The sequence below is a fragment of the Phocoena sinus genome, chromosome 20 (assembly GCF_008692025.1).
Source record: "Phocoena sinus isolate mPhoSin1 chromosome 20, mPhoSin1.pri, whole genome shotgun sequence".
Lineage (NCBI taxonomy): Eukaryota > Metazoa > Chordata > Mammalia > Artiodactyla > Phocoenidae > Phocoena > Phocoena sinus.
In genome coordinates, this window is record NC_045782.1 from 44,433,678 (window position 1) to 44,453,839 (window position 20,162).

The 20,162-nt window shown below is 45.6% G+C and overlaps 1 protein-coding gene and 1 pseudogene across 2 annotated transcripts in view; one reads left to right on the forward strand and one right to left on the reverse strand.

The window, feature by feature from the left end:
* ERN1 (endoplasmic reticulum to nucleus signaling 1) overlaps nt 1-20,162 on the reverse strand; it is an 83,864-nt gene that overhangs the window by 40,093 nt on the left and 23,609 nt on the right. Inside the window, exons 2-3 of one of the 2 annotated variants that reach the window (XM_032616363.1) lie at nt 17,202-17,322; nt 3,864-3,904 (exon numbers count right to left, since the gene is read on the reverse strand). In XM_032616363.1, coding sequence (XP_032472254.1) covers nt 3,864-3,904; nt 17,202-17,218 — 58 coding nt within the window. In that variant the 5' untranslated portion in view covers nt 17,219-17,322. The remainder of the gene's footprint in view (nt 1-3,863; nt 3,905-17,201; nt 17,323-20,162) is intronic. The other variant, XM_032616362.1, reaches the window with a different exon arrangement.
* On the forward strand, nt 8,271-8,547 carry LOC116745558 (annotated as a pseudogene).

The following is a 20,162-nucleotide window of genomic DNA, read 5'->3' on the forward strand; positions in this document are numbered from 1 at the left end:
CAGCATGACTGTTAACACAGCTCCGATACAGGCCAGCAAATGCGTAACTGTGACCTATTCCACTCATGTCTTTCCCTTAAAGAATCATTTGAACCTGAACTTTGCTTTAAAATACTACAGGAAAAAAGAAACATCATATGGGAAGGGGGCAGATAAGACAAAAAACGGCAGCCTGTTGACAAATGTTCAACGATAGAATTGACAACACTGGCCTGTCCTTTTACTCTTCTCTCTACATATGCTTGAAATTTTCCATAACAGAAAAGGTTAAAAGATAAAAATATTTGAAAAGCCAGCAAAAGGCACCATCTGAAAACGTGCACTGAAAGCCTAACACGAAAAAGGAGTTGTTTTGGATTTAATAATGAGAACTGGTATCAGGCAAGATTCTTGCTCTTAAAAAAAAAAAAAAAAATCACCCATGTGAAAAGGAACAGTGGCCTAACCCTAAGGCTATAAACAAACACTGGTACAAAATAAGCCTCTCTACCTATAGGGGACTGATAAGGATAAAAGCCATCTCACAAAGCTGCTTTACTTTCAGAAGGAATAAAAAAAAAGGGTTACTTTACAAGTATAAAAATGGGTGTTATTCAAGGTAAAGGTAAAGATATCAGAAGAGGAAAATAAAGCTGAAATCAGTATTTGGTCTCCAAGATTAAGACAGAAACAGATCTGCCCACTGCTCCCCTGGGAGCAGCTATTGTACTCGGTTCCCCTCCAGGGTCCATCCAGCTCAGACCTGAAACGGCACAACCTTTACTCTTGGAGAAACCTGGGTGAGGTCAGGTGACACTCAGGGCTCCTGTTTTGTGCGGATCGAATCCTCCTTTTCAATCTGAGGCAGAAATGACTTAAAATAAATGTAAACATCCTGTATCTACAAAAGAAGTGAGTTTTCGTCTTTCCAAGAATACCTTTCTCGCCTTCATCCTCGATCCCATCCTCTCTCAAACCTCACACCTTCTCCCTCTGCGCTGGACCCCAACCGCACTCTTCACTCTGCTCCCTTCTTGAGCTCTCAGTCCATCAGCAACAACAGCTCTACCCTTCACCCCGCGGGCTATCCCACGTGCCTGCTGCCCCAGCCCACGGGCTTCATCCCTCCCCTCCTTGAGACTCTCCACCTCCTGGCCTCTGTGGCCCTTGCACTGCACTGATTTTTCACTCACCTCTCCCTCTCTCTCTCTCCCACCCACTCCTCTCCCCTCTCCTCCCCACTCCCTACTCCAACAGGGAGGAACTTTTCTAGGTTCTCCCCTCAGTTCTCTCCGAGAGAACATCCACCTCTGTAGCTTCAACCATAACCACAGTGGGGAAATTCTAGGTCTCCATCTCTCGAGCTCTTCTTTCTGGACTGACTGGACATTTCCACTATCTCCTGCCAGCACCTTGACCACCACTTGTCCAAATCACACCCTCCATCTTTCTCTCCAGACTGGTCTGACTACCCGATTTTGTTAACGCCATTCTCCTAGAAGGCGGGCAAGCCTCAAACCGTTCTGTTGACGCTCATTTCTCCGCCAGCACCTGCCATCAGAAGCCAAACTCCGTGGTCTATTCCATTATCCTGTTTCCTACTCACAGCATCCCTTCAGCATCATTGGAACCCCTTGTCTTTCAAGCGCTCCCTTTTCTCCTAGTCTGTGTGCCCTTTGGGATCAGAAAGACCTATGCTTAAATCTTACTCTGCCAAATCTCTCTGAGCCTCAACTTCCTCATCAGTGAAGAGAAAAAAAGAAAGAGAGATAATAACACCAAACCCATGCAGCATCTCCGTGTGGACTAAAGAAGGTTAAATATGTGTTAAGACTGTAAGTCAGTGCCTTGAGAGAGAAGAGTGATCCTTCTAAAGACGCAAATCAGATTATGCTTCCCTGCCACTCACAATCCTTTGATGGGTCCCATCTCACTCAGTAGAGGCCAATGTTCACACAGTGGCCTACAAATCCCACACAATCCCACCCTCCCACACCCACCCTGGCACTCTCCGATTATCTCCTCCTCACTCTATTCTGGTGAGGAGGAATGCTGGAATGCCATGCTGGAATACAGGGTATTCCTCGAGTACTGCCAAGCCTGCCCCTGCCTCGGGGCCTTTGCATTTACTGTTCCCTGTGCCGAGGTCTTCGATCAGATGTCACCATCTCAGAGAGGTCTTCCACGACCATCTCCTACCCCCCAGGATTTCCTACCCCTCTTCCCTGCTTAATTTTTCTCCATGACACTGACCACCTCCAAAGTACTGTGTATTTTGCTTATTTTTTTAACGTCTGACTCGGGCCACTGGAAGATCCAAGGGGGCTGGGATTTATCTTTCGCTGCCTGCTATACCCTCAACATCTAAAACAGTGCCTGGCGCACAGGAGCTGCTCGGTATATTTACTGAATGGGGCAATCGATAAATGTTAGTTTCCTTCCCACTTCCACTCCGGCCCTGCCTGGATATCCATTGCTGATCACTTCTGCAATCCAGCAGCTATGCTCCATCAACCCTCAACCCAGAATCCACCTAGCAATCCCCTTTCTTCTGCCCAGGCTTCTGGGCACTGCCGAAGAAAACACTATAATCACGTGTGTGATACCAAACTACATGTATGGCCAGCTGGGCCCCATGTCATAGGAGATATGTTTATCTATTTCCTGGTTGGCCTCTGTTCCCCGTTCCTCACAGCTGGTGTTTCAGACCTTCACCCCTTGCCTCAAGGCTCTTTCCTCTCCGCACATGACTCCCCTCTGTGGCACAGGGGAAGTGAGGGGGGCAGAGCGGGTTCTCAGAAACTCCCTACCCCTCACCCTCCAGGTTTGCCCAACCCCACCCTTCCCTTCACATCTCTATAAAGGGACGTTTTCACCTTCATGTTCACAGATATTTCACACTCACACATCTAAAGCCCCCAGACGGTATCCTGTCTCCAAGGATCTTCAAATCCTTCTGGCTAACTCCTTCCCCTCTGCCTACAAACACGCCAAACCTCTGGGGTCCCCTTGCCTCCTTTGTACGTGCTCCCCGTGCTCTCCTAAAGGCATCCACTTTAAGTGTACAGTTTGATGAGTCTTTTTTTGGCCATGCTGCACGGCTTGTGGGATTTTAGTTCCCCGACCAGTAATCGAACCTGGGCCCTCGGCAGTGAGGGCACAGAGTCCTAACTACTGGACCACCAGGGAATTCCCTCGATGAGTCTTGAAAAACATGCACATCCACGTAGCTACCCTCACGATCAAGATACAGGATATTTCCATCACCCTGAAACATCTTCCCTAATTCCCTTAGATTCAATACCCTAACCCCCACCCCAGACACCACTGACAGATCCGTTATGTTTGTTCTAAAATTTCACAAATGGAATTCATACAGGAGGTTCTCTTTTCTGTCTGGCTTCTTTCTCTCTGCATCATGTTTCTAAAATTCACCCAGAATGCTGAGTGTATCAGTTTGTTCTTTTTTTGGTGCTGAATAGTACTCCACTGTATGGGCGTACCATCAGTTGTTTATCTGTGGATGGATGTTTGGGTTATTTCCAATTTGGGGCTGGAAAAACGTGAATAAAGCTGCTAGGAACATTTGTGTACACGTCTTTGGACCTGTATTTTCATCTCTCTTGGGAAAATACCTGGGAGTAGAATGACTGAGCCATACTGTTTACATCTGACTTGACGAGACCTCCAAAGGGGCCGTACGATTTTGCATTCCCGCCAGCAATGTGTACGTTGTCTAGAGTTTTTTATCTTTAAAAAAAATTTTTTAACACACAAACATCAATTGATAAACACGTTGACATCAAAATTAAAAACACATGATCATATACAGTTCTTAAAAAAATACTTAGATGTAAATCAAACAAAAGAGAGACAAGACTTACATGTTGAAAACTTCAAAATGCTGATGAGAGAAATAAAAGATCTAAAATGCAGAGACATACCATGTTCAGAGTATAGAAGATTCAACATAGAAAAGATACCAAACTGATATACAAGTATAATACAATTCCTACCAAAATTCCAGAAAGATTTTTTTTCAAACATCTTTATTGGAGTATGATCGCTTTACAATGGTGTATTAGTTTCTGCTGTATAACAAAGTGAATCAGCTATACATATACATATATCCCCATATCTCCTCCCTCTTACCCTCCCTAACCCACCCCTCTAGGTGGTCACAAAGCACCGAGCTGATCTCCCTGTGCTATGCGGCTGCTTCCCACTACCTATCTGTTTTACATTTGGTAGTGTATATGTGTCCATGACACTCTCTTCGTCCATCCCAGTTTACCCTTCCCAGTCCCCGTGTCCTCAAGTCCATTCTCTACGTCTGCGTCTTTATTTCCGTCCTGCCCCTAGGTTCTTCAGAACCACTTTTTTTTTTTGCCTATAGTTTTAAAAATGTTGATTCCTAGGTCTTTCTCCCAGGAAGTTGATTCTGTAGGTAGAGCCAGGGAATGTGAATTTTTAACACATGTGAGGTAATTCTGACGCTGAGCCATACTGGGAAACTAATGCTCCGGATCCTCTGTTTCACCCTCTCACTTTCCATACCTTTCTCAAGGCACTGCTCTCTGGCCCCTACCCTCAGGATAAGGTCAAAACTGCCAGTGTCAAGTTCCAGTGGCTGAGTCTAATAAACACTGACAAATCCTTCTCCCACGTGACATCTGGCAACATTCTCCAGTAGAGCCCCTGACCCAGTCCCACTTCCAACTGCTTACGGAGTCTCTCAGCCCCAGAACCCGTCATCCATCCTGAACCTGCTCCTCCTTTTGCATACCCCAGATCGGTTCGTTGACCCCACTTCCACCCGGTCACACAATCTGGAACCTCTGAGTTCTCCTGACTCCCCCCACCTTCTCTTAATTCTAACCCTCTCCCATTCAATTAGATCCTGAGTTTTATAAGATTAGACCCACCAAACGTTTCTCAAAAATCTATGTCCTCATTTTCCTCTCCTTCACCAAAATGTGGCAGTCACCACTTCCCACTGGCTCTACAGCAGCTTCCTAACCAAGCTCCCTGTCTCGGATCTCTGCCCTTCAGACATGCACTCCACCCACCGCCCGAGGGCTGACAAAGGCAAATCTTTTCTTGTCTTTCCTCCACATAAAATCCTACAACGGCTCCCCTCTGCCGACTGAATACCTTCCATCTCTGTGGCTCAGGTCAGAGGTTCCCAAACTTTCTGGGTTCACAGCACCCTTAGTGTCTCGGTAATTTCTTCACAAGGCCCGAGGCCAAAAGAAATATCTAACGGTTCCATTTATTCAGTGGTTAGGTCCAAACGACTTAAGTATTTAGGGCCTCGCAACTTAGAGGCCACGTGGAAAAAAATAATACTACACATAAACTGAAAGAGAAATGTTTATTTCATTCTTAACTATAATTACTCACTAGTGGGGTGTGTGTACCTGTTGGGCGCTGCACATATTCCAAATCTTATACTCTTGTTAGACACAGCCACTCTCATTACCATGCCATGTTGATTTTCATGTGGTATTTGAGTTGTATCACAGTGACAGCCCAAAACTCAGCTGTGCAAAGACACATCCTTGAAAGGCAAGTAGCGCGATCTAATACTGAAAGTACTAACTACCTCAGGCGTGGTGTTTGACACTGTGGAGCGCTGCTGTATTTCTCTTAAAAGTTTAAAACTAGCTGCAGTGCCTCGAGAGCTTGCTGGGGCTCCCAGGGCCCCTCAGCACACAAAGGAACCACAGGCCTTAGGCATTCAAGGCTCTGTAAAACCTGGGCCCAATTCTTCTTCATCACATCTCTTCCCCAAACTCAGCCCATGCTGTCATGTCAGTCTCTGTGCTCACCATGACCTGCCGCAACTCCATCCATCTACCTCTGCTTGTCCTTCAAGTGCCCCTTTCTCCAGGAAATCAGAAACTGAACGCCTACTGCACTTGGTATGTTCTCTTTTTCTTTTGGCTGCCAAGCCGCTTTGTGGGATCTCAGTTCCCCGACCAGGGATCAAACCTGGGCCTCCTGCAGGGGAAGTGTGGAGTCCTAACTACTGGACCGCCAGGGAATTAATTCCCTTGGTAAGTTCTTATGATGCACTTACCACATTTCTCAGGTGACAGGCACTTAATTGCATGTGGCCTCTCTGGTTCTCAAAAATCTGGGGGCTGGATTGAATTTTAAGCACTTTGTAGGGCAGGGACTATCTATTTTGTTTCTTGTGAAATACACACAGGCAAGTGCCTGGGGCTTATGACAGTTCAGTGAATAATCACAGCGTGAACTCCTGTGTAACTGCTGCCCGGGTCTTTGCTCCCCTCATACTTAGCAGGTAATCCTGTCTGCAGAATGAAAGGAAGTCGATAATTTAAGATATCCAATACTGCACGTGGGATACAATCATTCTGATAAGTTTATCCTAACGAGAAGGACTTTTCCACACAGAAACCTACATGATAAAAGCTAAAAAGAACTGCCCAGGTGTAGCTCTGTTTGTTCACTCACATTTAAAAATTACTTAAATTTATGGGAAAAAAAGATACGGCATTTGCTTCAAAATGATGGAGGAGGGGGAGGGGGACGTCATGTGTGGACCATCACTGAAGCTGGGTGGCTGGGTGCATGCGGCTTTCTTCCTATTCTCTTTACTTTTGTGTGTGTTGAAGTTTTTCTAAAATGAAAAAAAAATTTTAAGAAGAGAAGCTAAAAAAAAAAAAAGAAGCTATTTAAGGAATACCTTTGCAGGGGGTTGAAAAGAGAGGCCTGTTCTTCCTGCCCGCCCTCAGCTGTAGTATAAATCTTGAGAGCCTGATCCTACAATGTCACAGGGTTGGAAGAGAGAAGAGAAACCCAGGGGACGAGCAAGAAGGACCCGGTCAGCACTGTTTCAGGCTTCCCTAAACACAGAAAAATGCCTCTGATGAAGTCAACCACAATTTAAATAATTGTCTCAAAGCGCAATTTGGGACCGACAGCCCCTCTCTGGAGGAGACTGGGCAGACTTACTTTCACGTAGGAAGGGGTAAGATCGCTTTGATTACAGAAGCTGCCAGAACAGGCTGCCCATCTGACTGGAGCTCAAGGAGCCCTACGAGGTCATTCTCTGCCCTTCCCTAGATGAGCATCGATATTTCTGGAACACACTGCTCCTCCGGAGGAATCTAGATGGGCACTGGCTTTACCGCTCTGCTCCTCCTAACCTCTTCTTTCTAAAGCACAACCGCCCAGCTGGCCCCGACACACCTGGCATTTAAAACCAGCTCCCTCCCTGACTGGGAGGCCTCTCCAGGTACGAGTAAGATGTCGTGACACAGCTAGAAACTCTGCAAACCAGATCCTTCTAAGTGCACCTCCAGCAGCGACCAGAAATGTTTTGGGTTGGCCCTCCTGAAAGGTATTTAAGGACCAAAAGACCACAAATGAAGTCCCAACTGCTTTTATGCTCCCTTTAAGCATCCCCGTACGCCAAATATTTGAGAGGCTCGTTCCTTCTGCGAGCAAAACAAGAAAGGTGGTTGCATGGTAGGGGGTGAGACCTTGGAGAAGAAAGGGGTGGAAACTTTGGGAGGTGGTGTGGTGGGCACTAAGGAGGGAGCAGCTGGAGGCTTCTGAGAAGAAGAGAAACGTGGTACAAGTCTCTGAAGGAAGGTGAGACAGGCAGGCACCAGGGGACACAGTAGATGAGACAGAGAAGAAGAAGCAATCACAAGGGTAGTGAGGAAAGCAATGCCATAACCCCAGTAAGAAGGTCTGAGCCAGTGGGGGCAGGGGAGGGTGGGCAGGGAGGGTGGTGGTCAGGAACCAAACAGGAGGGGAAGAAGAATGTCAACAGGACTTTGTCCTGATCAGAAAAATGAAGTGCAGGAAAGGAATGAGTTAAAGAGGACATGGAGATTTTGACCCTAGCTGATGGTGAAACTAGATCGGTTAGTCTGAAGGCAAAAGCTGCCACTTCCTCAAGAAAATGCTTAAGGGTCGAATACTGTTTTCTTATAAAATTTATTGGTAGAAACAAGGCCATTCACACGCACACACACACACACACACACACACACACACACACACCCTTAACTCAAAACTTAAGTCTCCCCAATATGGTTCATGCACTCAAGTGAACCAATCAGGGAATCCTCATTTCCTCCCTCCAGAGGGAAGGAACTTTGGTTACCTGCGCCTTGAACTCCCCTTAAAGTTGTTAGGTCCAAGTTGAAAGGTGGCAAGTCTCAAATGTTCCTCGAAGTTCAGCTTTCTTGAGGACAGCATTTTAAAATAAGACATCTAGCTCTCTGGGCTTGGACCTAGGTTATGGCGACATGGCTAAAAGCACCAAGAAGGTCAGAATCGTGGGTAAATATGGGACCCCTTACGGGGCCTCCCCCAGGAAAATGGTAAAGAAAATTGAAATCAGCCAGCACGCCAAGTACACTTGTTCCTTCCGTGGCAAAACCAAGATGAAGAGACGAGCTGTGGGCATTTGGCACTGTGGTTCCTGCATGAAAACGGTAGCTGGCGGTGCCTGGACCTACAATACCACCTGCCATCACAGTAAGGTCTGTCATCAGAAGACTGAAGGAATTGAAGGACCAGTAGAAGCGCCACCATTTGAAATGTTGCTAGCCTATGATGCATAGGTTAATTTATGTAACAAAAATAAATAAAATAAAATGGACATCTAATCAGAAGTTCCTAAAATCCCATCAGAACTGGGGGAAGATACTATGAGTTTTCTTGCAGGGTAATCTCTGTAAGTCACCAAATGTCATGTGTGACAAAGACGATCCTGTGGAAATACCAACGTCATCTGAAAAACCACCCTAACCAAAGGCTGTCGAACTCTATGGTCTTACTCATCCTCACCTCAGCAGAAGTAACTCAGACCTAAAAAAGCACACTGCATGCTATAACCAGCTGTGAAGGAATTAAAACTCTAACCAAGCGTGAAGGAGGATAAGACCATTTAATGCTTGGGACTAGGCCCCAGTGCCTCTCAGGATGTCACTAACTTCACAGAATTCATTCTTGAGCCATGGGAGTGTTCATCCAAAGATGAGCAAGAGAACAGTAACTAAGTCCCAGCCCAAACTGGCCTTTTATTGTGTGCTTCAACATTCACAACCGTATTCCGATGCATTGCAAGCAATGCTGCAGAGAACACCCGCTGGAGCTGAAACCTTGCTACTGTGTGTGATGACTGCTATCTATAAGGCCCTCCGGGCGGTGAGACGTATTATTCTGAAGCAAATCCCAGGTGTGTGGGAGGGACGTGAATGGGGGTACAGAGAGACGAGACTGGGTACCAGCTGGAGCTTACTGAAGCTGAGTAATGGGCACAAGAGGTTTCATTATATAATTATCTCGATGTTTGTATATGTTTAGAATCGTTTGTGATAAAATATGAAACACAAAAAAGAGAAAGAGAGAAAATACTTTTTCAAGAGACTCAAACGCAGAGACAGGCCTCCCTCACAGCCCCTCTCGAAAACTTAATTTTCAGTCCTCTGAAACAATGGAGAACAAATAAACACCTTTTTTGTGCTTAAGCAATGAGGGAGAAAGGTAGTGATGCATATCTTAAGCCTAGAAAATTCCTTAAGAGAAAACAGAACTACTAATGAAAAGTCATCCCTTTCACAACCTCCCCTTCTCATGTTTCCCTCACACCTCTGAGGGCACATCTTGGACTCTTCAGGGGAACGTGCGCATCGCCTGAAGGACAGGACAGAAAACCAACTGCAGAAAGTCACAACAAGCCATGTGCAACTCAAGATCAGGAACTGGAACCTTCCATGGCAGTACATCCTGAGGAGGCAAAGCCCAGCTTCACCTGTTTCTCCGGGTTACCTGGGACCTGAGTCAGTGCTGGGTGTCTCAGAAGTTTACTAGAGCATCCCTCGCTGTCCAGAGACCCCACCCTCAAGGAATCAGAAGTCCAGTAGGAAGACAAATGTAAAAAAAATTCACAGCAAACAGCAAGTGTCATAAGAGAGGCTTCAGTGAAGTGCCCCCGGAGCTCGATGAGGGAGGCTCTCACCCCGCAGGAGTCCAGGAGGTAAGATGTGAAGGGGGTCTTAATGGATAAACAGCGGCCTTCCCAACACTGCAGGCTGCTGGCAGGGAAGGGACATAAGCAAAGGCCCGATGTCTCCGAGACCTGGAGAGGATATCGTGGCTGCAACAAGCAGCTGAGGCTGGAGAGGGGGGTGAGAGCCCGGCTGGGAAGGGCCTTGCACATGTGCTAAGGAGCTCAGACTCCACCCCGGGGTCCAGTGCTTCGCAAACTAACTGTGGTGAAGGGCCAGCTGTTGAAAATTCCAACCCACCATGGATGAGGCTAACGCTCCCTTTTTGTACTTCTCGTGGACAAGGAACAGGGGTGGGAAGACCACACACGGAGTAGCACTGCTCCAGACAACACCAAGCGCATTTCAGCAGGGGGTGCAGCACGGTCCAAGTAATCTTTCTAGAGGGTATGTCCAAGGGCTGCGTGCTGGGTGAATGGGAGCATAAGGCAGGCAGCAGGGATGGCGGTCAGGAAACTGTTACGTGGATCCAGGAGGTGGATGTCGAGAGCGGGGCTGAGACACTGGCAAGGGGGACAGGGAGAAGTAGTCAGATCTGGGAGACCCTTCCTGAGTCCAGGGGACAGGACATGGTGACCAAGGGACAGAGCATCACTCTTTTCTAGCCTGGGTGCACCATGACTGTCAGCACAAGTAGGAATTATGAAAAGAGGCACATGGTTTTAGAAAGTCATGTGGGAAGATTTTCTTCAAGTTTCAAATAACTAATTTTGTTTTAATCCTTCCCTCATAAGAAATCTCCAATATTAACCATTCAGGGGACATCTCAGGAGTCTAGACCTGTCTGGTTGGGAGAGCAGCATATTTTTATAGTTAGCAAAGAATGGTTCTAAATTAGACCCAGTCCGGGACTTCCCTGGCCGTCCAGTGGTTAAGATTCCGCGTTTCCAATGCAGGGGTCGCGGGTTTGATCCCTGGTCAGGGAACTAAGATCCCACATGCCACGCGACGCAGCCAAAAAAATAAGTAAGTAAATAACTAACTAAACAAATTAGGCCCAGTCCTCCATACCTACTATTACTGGAAAGGAGATTGAAGGAAATGGGAGTGGGGTTGCTACAGAATAAGCCGCAATTTGATGAAGATTTGAGAGTCAAACTTAGCATTAACTAGTATTCCAAGGGGAGTGTAAGAAGCCCTAAACTGGCCGCGGCAATACCGAAGAAAGTCCTTTAACTCCACCAAGCCAAGGCAAGCTTTGTAAAATGAATCTAACACAAAACATGACAGCAACATTCTCAGTTTGTATTTGGGCTGGGAGTGCAGCAATGAAACACACTCAGCCATGTTCACTGGTGACATTTCAGAGACAGACAGTTACAAAATCACAGCTTACAAGGATCACACCTAAGGTAAAATGCCAGGACTCAAATTAGTTTCTGAAAACAAATAAAACTCATTTTCTGTACTAAGTGTAGTCTGCTGCTGTGGTGTGAGAAATCTCCATTTCTGGGAACAGCGACACATGTTTGGTTGAGGAACAAAAGCACCTGCCAAAACCACTCTGTAGAAAGAAAAAAAACACTCCCAGTCTGTTGGCCCCTGAAAAAAGTAAACAGTTAGGAAACCATGAAGTGGAATAACAGGTATATATTCTACAGAACCCTAGTTTGATGACTTAAAGGGGTCTGTTAGCATCGGCAAGTTTCTTCCATTTGAGTTTGACTCCCCACTGCCACTCAGGGCCAAGCCCATGTCCTCCCTTGCCTGGACCAGTGCAGTAGCCTCCACCTGGCCCTGTCAGTTCAGCCTCAACACAGCACCTGCTGATCCTGTAAAGTAGAGGCCAGGTGTCTTAGCCCAGGCTGCCATAACAAAATACCATGGCCTGGGTGGCTTCAACAACAGACATTTATTTCTCACAGCTCTGGAGGCTACAAGTCCAAGATCAGGGTGTCGGCATGGCTGAGTTATGGTGAGAGCCCTCTTCCTGGCTTGCAGACAGCTGTCTTCTCACTGTGTCCTCATGTGGTGGAGGGAGAGTGAGCTCTGGTCTCTTCTTCTTCTTATAAGGGCACTGATCTCATTATGGGGGCACCACCCTCATGACCTCATCTAAACTCAATCACCTCCCAAAGGCTCCACCTCCAAATACCATCACATTGAGGGGGGTTAAGGCTTCAACATATGAATGTGAGGAGGACACAAACATTCAGTCCATAACACCAGGGTATATCACTCTTCTGCTCAGATTCCTCCAATGGCTTTGAAAAAAACAACATCCTTAACACCCGCTACCAGGCCCTATAGCTGTGGTCTCCTTGGGGAGGGCACTGCTCGACAGGCAGTGCTCAGGACATCTGTGAGGGCATTTCTTGGTGGTCTCAGAGACTGGGCCCTCCTGGTGGAGACCAGGAATCCTAGGTAGCCCTGCAGAGCTGAAAACTGCCCCATATCTGCAGGCTGTTCTTATGTCCTGCCAGACACTCACGTGGGCCAAAAACCTTTAATAATTACCTGGGTGTACAACCTACACGGCTTTATATAGGAGCACAAAAGCACTTTTTGCACAAGTTTACACAATGAATCTTCTCAAAATGTGACTACTGTATAAATCAAGTAGGGATGTACTTCTTTTGTTTGGAATATTATGAGAATCGTTCACCATCTTGGTAATCCGGCCACCATCCTAGTCTGCATTTTTCTTAGTCGGTGTTAACAGGCACAACATTCAATCACAGGGGGAGTGTCGGTATGTATCAGTATGTGTCTGAGCCTTTACATGTTAAATTACATACATGTAATTAAAAACTACTTTCTTATTATTTCAGATTACCAGTTGGGTAATATATTTCTTTTTAAAACTGTGTGCATATGTAGGTTATTGTCTATAAATTGTGGTCCAGGCAGTGGTGGGGACAATAAATATTCTGAGGGGACAGGTAGGCCGGGGGAGGGACAAATTAGGAGTATGGGATTAATAGATACAAACTACTATACATAAAATAGATAAGCAACAAGGATATACTGTATAGCACAGGGAATTATACCCAGTATCTTATAATAACCTATAGTGGAATATAATCTGCAAATACACCTGAAACTAACACAACACTGTAAGTCAACTGTACTTCATATACACACACACACACACACACACACACACACACACACATTGAGGGAGCACTGCACCCCTAACATGACTGGCCTCCCAGTTCCTCCCTTACTTCTCTCCTTCCTCTCCTCACTGTATTCCAGCCACTCCTACTTCTCTGCCCTTCTTCTCCCTGCCAACCGCACCCACCTTTGCCCCCCAAAACCCATGCCTTCTGCCTAAAGACTCCCCTGCCCCCTAGGGTTCTTGCTCAATGGCACCTTCTCAGTGGGGGTCCCAGTTTTAAACTGCATCCCCGCCCACCCCACCTCAGCCCAGCTACCTGGCACTCCCTGTTCCACTTCCCTGCTTTCCTTTCCTCCATAGCTCTTATCACCACTATGTACTTTTGTTTTAAAACATCTTTATTGGAGTATAACTGCTTTACAATGGTGTGTTAGCTTCTGCTGCATAACAAAATGAACCAGCTGTACGTATACATATATCCCCATATCTCCTCCCTCTTGCTTTGTCTCCCTCCCACCCTCTCTCCCTATCCTACCCCTCTAGGTGGTCACAAAGCACCAAGCTGATCTCCCTGTGCTATGCGGCTGCTTCCCACTAGCTATCTGACATTTGGTAGTGTATATATGTCCATGCCACTCTCTCACTTCGTCCCAGCTTACCCTTCCCCCTCCCCTTGTCCTCAAGTCCATTCTCTGTCTACGTCTTTACTCCTGTCTTGCCCCTAGGTTCTTCAGAACCTTTTTTTTTAAGATTCCATACATATGTGTTAGCATACAGTATCTGTTTTTCTCTTTCTGACTTACTTCACTCTGTATGACAGACTCTAGGTCCATCCACCTCACTACAAATAACTCAATTTTGTTCCTTTTTACAGCTGAGTAATATTCCATTGTATATATGGGCCACATCTTCTTTCTCCATTCACCTGTAGATGGACACTTAGGTTGCTTCCATGTCCTGGCTATTGTAAATAGTGCAGCAGTGAACATTGTGGTACATGACTTTTTGAATTATGATTTTCTCGGGGTATATGCCCAGCAGTGGGATTGCTGGGTCATATGGTAGTTCTATATTTAGTTTTATAAGGAACCTCCATACTGTTCTCCATAGTGGCTGCATCAATTTACATTCCCACCAACAGTGCAAGAAGGTTCCCTTTTTTCCACACCCTCCCTAGCATTTATTTGTAGATCTCTTGATGATGGCCATTCTGACCAGTGTGAGGTGATACCTCATTGTAGTTTTGATTTGCATTTCTCTAATGATCAGTGATGTTGAGCATCCTTTCATGTGTTTATTGGCAATCTGTGTATCTTCTTTGGAAAAATGTCTATTTAGGTCTTCTGCCCATTTTTGGATTGGGTCGTTTGTTTTCTTTATATTGAGCTGCATGAGCTGCTTGTATATTTTGGAGATTAATCCTTTGTCAGTTACCACTATGTACTTTATCTCTGTATCTGTTCGCCCCATAGAATGAAGGCTCTATGAGGGCAAGTATTTTGCTGTATCCTCAGGGTCTACAACAGTATCTGGATATCTTTATAATCTACTTACGTATTAATGGTTTAGAAATACCAATTTTGAAATCTTCAGTTATAATTGCAAGATTAAAATTAAATTGAACACTCAGGGTCTCTATATATGTTACCATCTTTAATCTTTGTATAGAAATAGAGACAGAGTGGCTACCCGGGGCTGAATTTAGCTAAAATAAGCCAATTTATTCTCAGAAAAACAGTGAGACTTAGAACATATTGAAATTTCACTGAATTGAATTTCATTACTTGAAATTACTAGGCCTTAATCGGCTTTCTCTAATTCTGCCTTTAAGTGTCTTTTATCTCCTCCTTGCTCTGCCTACCTAACCAGTTGCTGGATTCTCCTGATTCTATTGCTGGCACGCCTCTCATCCTCCCCACCTCTTCCCTTCCCGCTGCCCCTCTTTCTCAGGTCTGTCTCACGTCTCTAGTCACCCCATGCACTGCTGCTGGATTAATCTGGAAGCAGAGCACCTGCTGAGTCACTCCCCTGCTCAGCCGCGTCAATGGCTCCCAACTTCCTGTTCACTCAAGTACAAATGGCTCAGAGCTACCACAGGGCTCAGTATTCCCCCTGCCTCCCTCCCTCCACCTCCATCCCTAAGCTCCTCCCAAACCGGACCAGTGCCCACACCCCAGACCTGGTGCCTCCTTTGCTCCTTGCCAGGCCTCACTCCTGACTGAAAGTCAATGTATCCACCAAGGCTCAGCTCCAATGCTTGGAGCCTTTCCTGCCCCCGCAGCTGGACACGGGCTCACAGCAGTTCCTAGCACTCTCTTTGGCGGTTACAAGGCTGCTCCCGGTTGAAATTCTATGTACTTGTCATTTCTCCCTCCCGACTATGGGCTCCCTGAGGGCAGGGGCTGTCTTTCTTTTTTGTGCCCCATACAGTATCTTTCACAGACTAAGTTCTCTAAACATGTGTTAAATTTAAAAGGAGGCAAATTCTTTAAGCTCTAAGTTACAGAACAGAACAGATTGATTTTTAAAAACAATTTCTAAAATTTATTTGGTTGCATTAGGTCTTAGCTGAGGCAGGAGGGCTCCTTAGTTGTGGCAGGTGAACTCTTAGTTGTGGCATGCATGTGGGATCTAGTTCCCAGACCAGGAATCGAACCCGGGCTCCCTGCACTGGGAGCAAGCAGTCTTAACCACTACGCCACCAGGGAAGTCCCCAGATTAATTCTTATGTTTGGCTAAGTAACAAACGAGGCAGGACACAGTTTTGTTGGACAGAGCAGAGGCTACTTGCAGAAATTAAGACCTGGAGATCAATTTAAAACAATACATGTAGGGGAAAGCAAAACAGAAGAATGAAGTGGCTTGGGGGCAAAAATGCCCTGCCTGGGAATACTGAAACTGACGGAACAGCCCTACCATTTAACAGTGAAAATGTTTATCTCAATCCTTTTGTGACTTGTTGATTTTCATCTCTGGACAAAGTCAGAAATTCTGAAATATAAAGAACTCTGCATAAACACGAGGAGAAAGAGCACAGATAATATTCTGGGAGACTGTAAGGCACTGCCAAAACTGGGCTCTCCCATTTTCTTGTGGCCCCTCACTTCTGAGAGACCTGGTCCTTTCCGTCACTTAAAGTCCTTGCTGATCCAAGCAGGCCCAGCAGGTGAGGGAGGGCAGTCTGTGGTACCCCAGCTGCCAGCATCTATGGATGGTAACGTTTGCTGCTGAATTGACAAGATGATGTGTGACCTTCTGATATACACCAATATTTTTCCATGTAAAATACTGTTTTGGAACATTTTATTAATGAAGGGAAAACACTTGTTGTGCTCATGAGAATAATGAGTCACAGATTAGTGACGAAAGAGAACATACCGGTCAGACCTGAATTTAGGGACAAAGGAGAATTACGACAGGACTGAATAATAGAGATGGCTCTGAAGCCCCCAATCCTGGGATTTGCCTGGCTTTTATCAGGGAGGATTAGTTTGGGAATTGAATACAATTTCCCAGCTGTTGGGACTCCACGCTGCCAACCATCACCAGGAAGACAAGATCATAAAATGGAAGCACGGTAGATTAAATGAGAGACAAGCTTAGTCCTCTACTTCCCCTGATGTAAAGAGCCAATAAAGTGACTAACTTGGATGAATGTCAAATCTCACAGCCCTCAGTTATTTCAGCCTCTATAAAAACAAATCAGTAATTTGAGGTTAGAGAAGATACCTTCTTGTAGTTATGATTACAAGATTCTAATCAGTAGAACTCAAAAAAAATTTAAAGCAGCATGTCTTCCTAAAGACCAACTAGCCAGAACTATTAATAGAAAAGCCTAGAGCCATTTAGACATGAAATCCAGATAGAAGCAAAATAAGAAGAAGAAGAAGAAAGATATAGCTTGTCTCAACGGATACACTTAGCGGATAGTCACAACTCAAGCTGTAAACACACCCTTTGAGTGCAACCCCTCCCTTCTCCTTGACTCCATTAACCTTTTTAATTTTATTAAATAATGTATAACTGTTTTTCTTTTTCTGGAATGTTTCCTTGGAAGCAGCTGAGCAAATGTCCATGTTACCCAAGGACTAAATCTAAATTACCTTCTTTCAAAGTCCATTTGATTGAGCCTGTCCTCTTGCTGACAGCATGCAAACTTCCGTCCAGGGTTGATACAAACAACAAGGTTTCAGGAAGTGTCACAGTGCTGGGACTTCCAAAAATCTGCAATGAGAGGTAGAAGAATCTACGTGGTCAATATGAGTCCTCACCTTGGGCATGTACAATCACAGACAGGCCCCTCCCTTACCCCAAAAGTTATCCTTCTAAAATCCACCACCTTACAGATGAAGAAACCGAGGCTGGCGAGCCTAAGTTCCCATCAAGGTTTGCTGCTGAACTGACAAGACGGACAACATCTTGGACAACAGCTGGGTCAGAACTAGAACCAGGGTGCCTTATTCTATCTGAACAGCAATCCTTCCTGCACACGGGCTTATGACCTAACACGTCAGGGATGGGGATTCTGAAAGAATCCAAGGCCAGCCTCCATTGAAACAGAGAAAGTATGCTCAGCTTTCAAACTGACTTCCTTCTCTTGGTTATACTTTACCTTCTAAAACCTGGTTATCTTGCAAGACTCCATCTTGCAAGAACGCCAGCACACCTACACACACCCACACGCACTTAACGAAATTTTAAAAGGCAGGGAATTGGGGGGAAATATTTAAAGCAAAATAGGAAAAACAGTTCTCATAAACTCATAAAGAGTTTATATAATAATAAAACATCAAGATTTTGAGAGAGACATGTTATAAAAGACAATGTATAAAAAACATAATCCAAATTATTCTTTACTTATAATCAAAATATAATTTAAATCAAAATGTTCTTATGCTTAATGAATTAAAAAATATATTTTACAGAAAACGGCCAAAGGTAGTGAAATTCACTTTCTCATCCATCGTTGACTGGCAATGAAAATGATAAGTTAGCGCAACCTTCTGGAAAGCATAAAAGTACTCATATTTCTCATCCTGTAGTTCCACTTCTACATCCTAAAGAAATAACTCTGGATGTGGAAAAAGCTCTTTGCACAACGTTACTCATTACAGCCCATTTAAAAACACAAAAAACAGGAAAGACCTCAATTTTTTTTTTTTAAGACCTGAACTTCTAAATGGTTGAAACAAATTATGACAAAGTCAATGGAATATTATGTAATTATTAAAATAGCACTTGAAGGAATCTATAATATAGAAAAATGCCTGCATATGTTATCATGTGAAAAATATAGAATCCAAAATTTAATGTGCACTGTGGTTATAATTATACTGGACAGATTTTTTTTTTTTGCCTGCCCGTCCTCTAGCTTTGCTAGGAATAGTACACTCATCCACATGGTTTCCATGGGAGCAGCTGTGCGTGTGTGTGTGTGTGTGCGTGTACACACACATGAGCAGGTGATAGCTGGTACGGTTTCCTAGGACAACACCCTTTTGAGGTCTGGGCCCACTCAGCAATGCTACATTGTAATGAGATTTTCTCTTTCTTTGTCACTATACTGTCCCACCAATCAGCTGGTTCCTGTAGGTCTTGAATTAAAAATAGGTCAAGGTGGGGCTTCCCTGGTGGCGCAGTGGTTGGGAGTCCGCCTGCTGATGCAGGGGACACGGGTTCATGCCCCGGTCCGGGAAGATCCCACATGCCGCGCAGCGGCTGGGCCCGTGAGCCATGGCCGCTGAGCCTGTGCGTCCGGAGCCTGTGCTCCTCAACGGGAGAGGCCACAGCAGTGAGAGGCCCGCTTACCGCAAAAAAAAAAAAAAAAAAAAAAAATAGGTCAATGCAACTTGCTTACACTGCGACAGTTTGAATTTTGTTACAAATGCTATTTTTAAAATATAGGACTATGGCTGGCTTTTAGCACAGAACATAGAGACTGGAGGGTTACTTCTGCATGGAAGCCTGATCCCAAAATACCTGGTCACTCTTGGTAAAAGCCAGGATGACACTAGTTAATCCTTCAAAAGGGAAAGTTCAATTAATGGCTCTCTCCAGGGCAGCCTGAGGTGGCAGGACAAACACTCCAGTCCTTGCATTCCTTTTGCAAAGTGGAAACCCCCTGACAAGGGGGCAAAGCCGCTGCCAGAACTTCCTCTCACCTCTTGCACGTGTCTGGCCTAGAGGGGAAGAAGCTCCGCCCTCCACTTTGCCCAGGGCCAGGGCTCCTCACCTGGAATGAGGGAAACAACAGCAAGCCTTACCCCTACCCGCTGAGTCTACTCTCCATGTAAAGCCTTAAGGATGAAGAAGAAGAGTCTGCTTTTAACGTCACCTTTGCAACGAGGAAATCAGTCTCAGTACAACCTGGCTAGGAAAACGGAAGCCCCAAGGGTAGCATCTGCCCTAGGCAGAATCCAAAGGTCTTATACACCAACTATTTCGGGGGTTTTAAAAGTATTTTCGTTCACAGGGTCTTGATGGTGACAAGCCTCATCTGGACCTGCTCATACCTGAACCAGAGGAACACACATCACCCGGAGCACCTGGCCTGGAGAACAGTGACCCTATGACGATCACTGAGGACTGGAGCCAAAGGGGACTTGGAGCGGTGGGCAGGCTGCCTCTCACTGAGAAAGGGGAATGGTCTGCAGCTTGATGTGGGGCACCGCATGAAGTCAGGTGGGGGCAGTGGAAGACTGAATAAATGAAAAGGGAAGATGTATGCATATCTGGGTGCCAACAGGTGGAAATCCCCTCCACCTGTCACATAGTTAGCCTAGGAACAACCATTTTTAAGGTCTTGGGAATCACACCAGAATTGGGTTGAACAATCTGGGTGGCTGAAGCACTAAGCGATTAAACTTGGGAGATTTCTGCGGATACGTTTTCCGCCATGTGGAAAAAGCTGGATGAGAGGGAGGAAGGGAGGAAGAAAGGGAAAGAAAGGGGGGAGGGAGGGGAGAAAGAGAGAGAAAGAAAGGAAGGAAGGAAGAAAGAAAGAGAGAGAGAGAGAGAGAGAGAAGGAGGGAGGGAGGGAGGGAGGAAGGAAGAGGCCTGAGAAG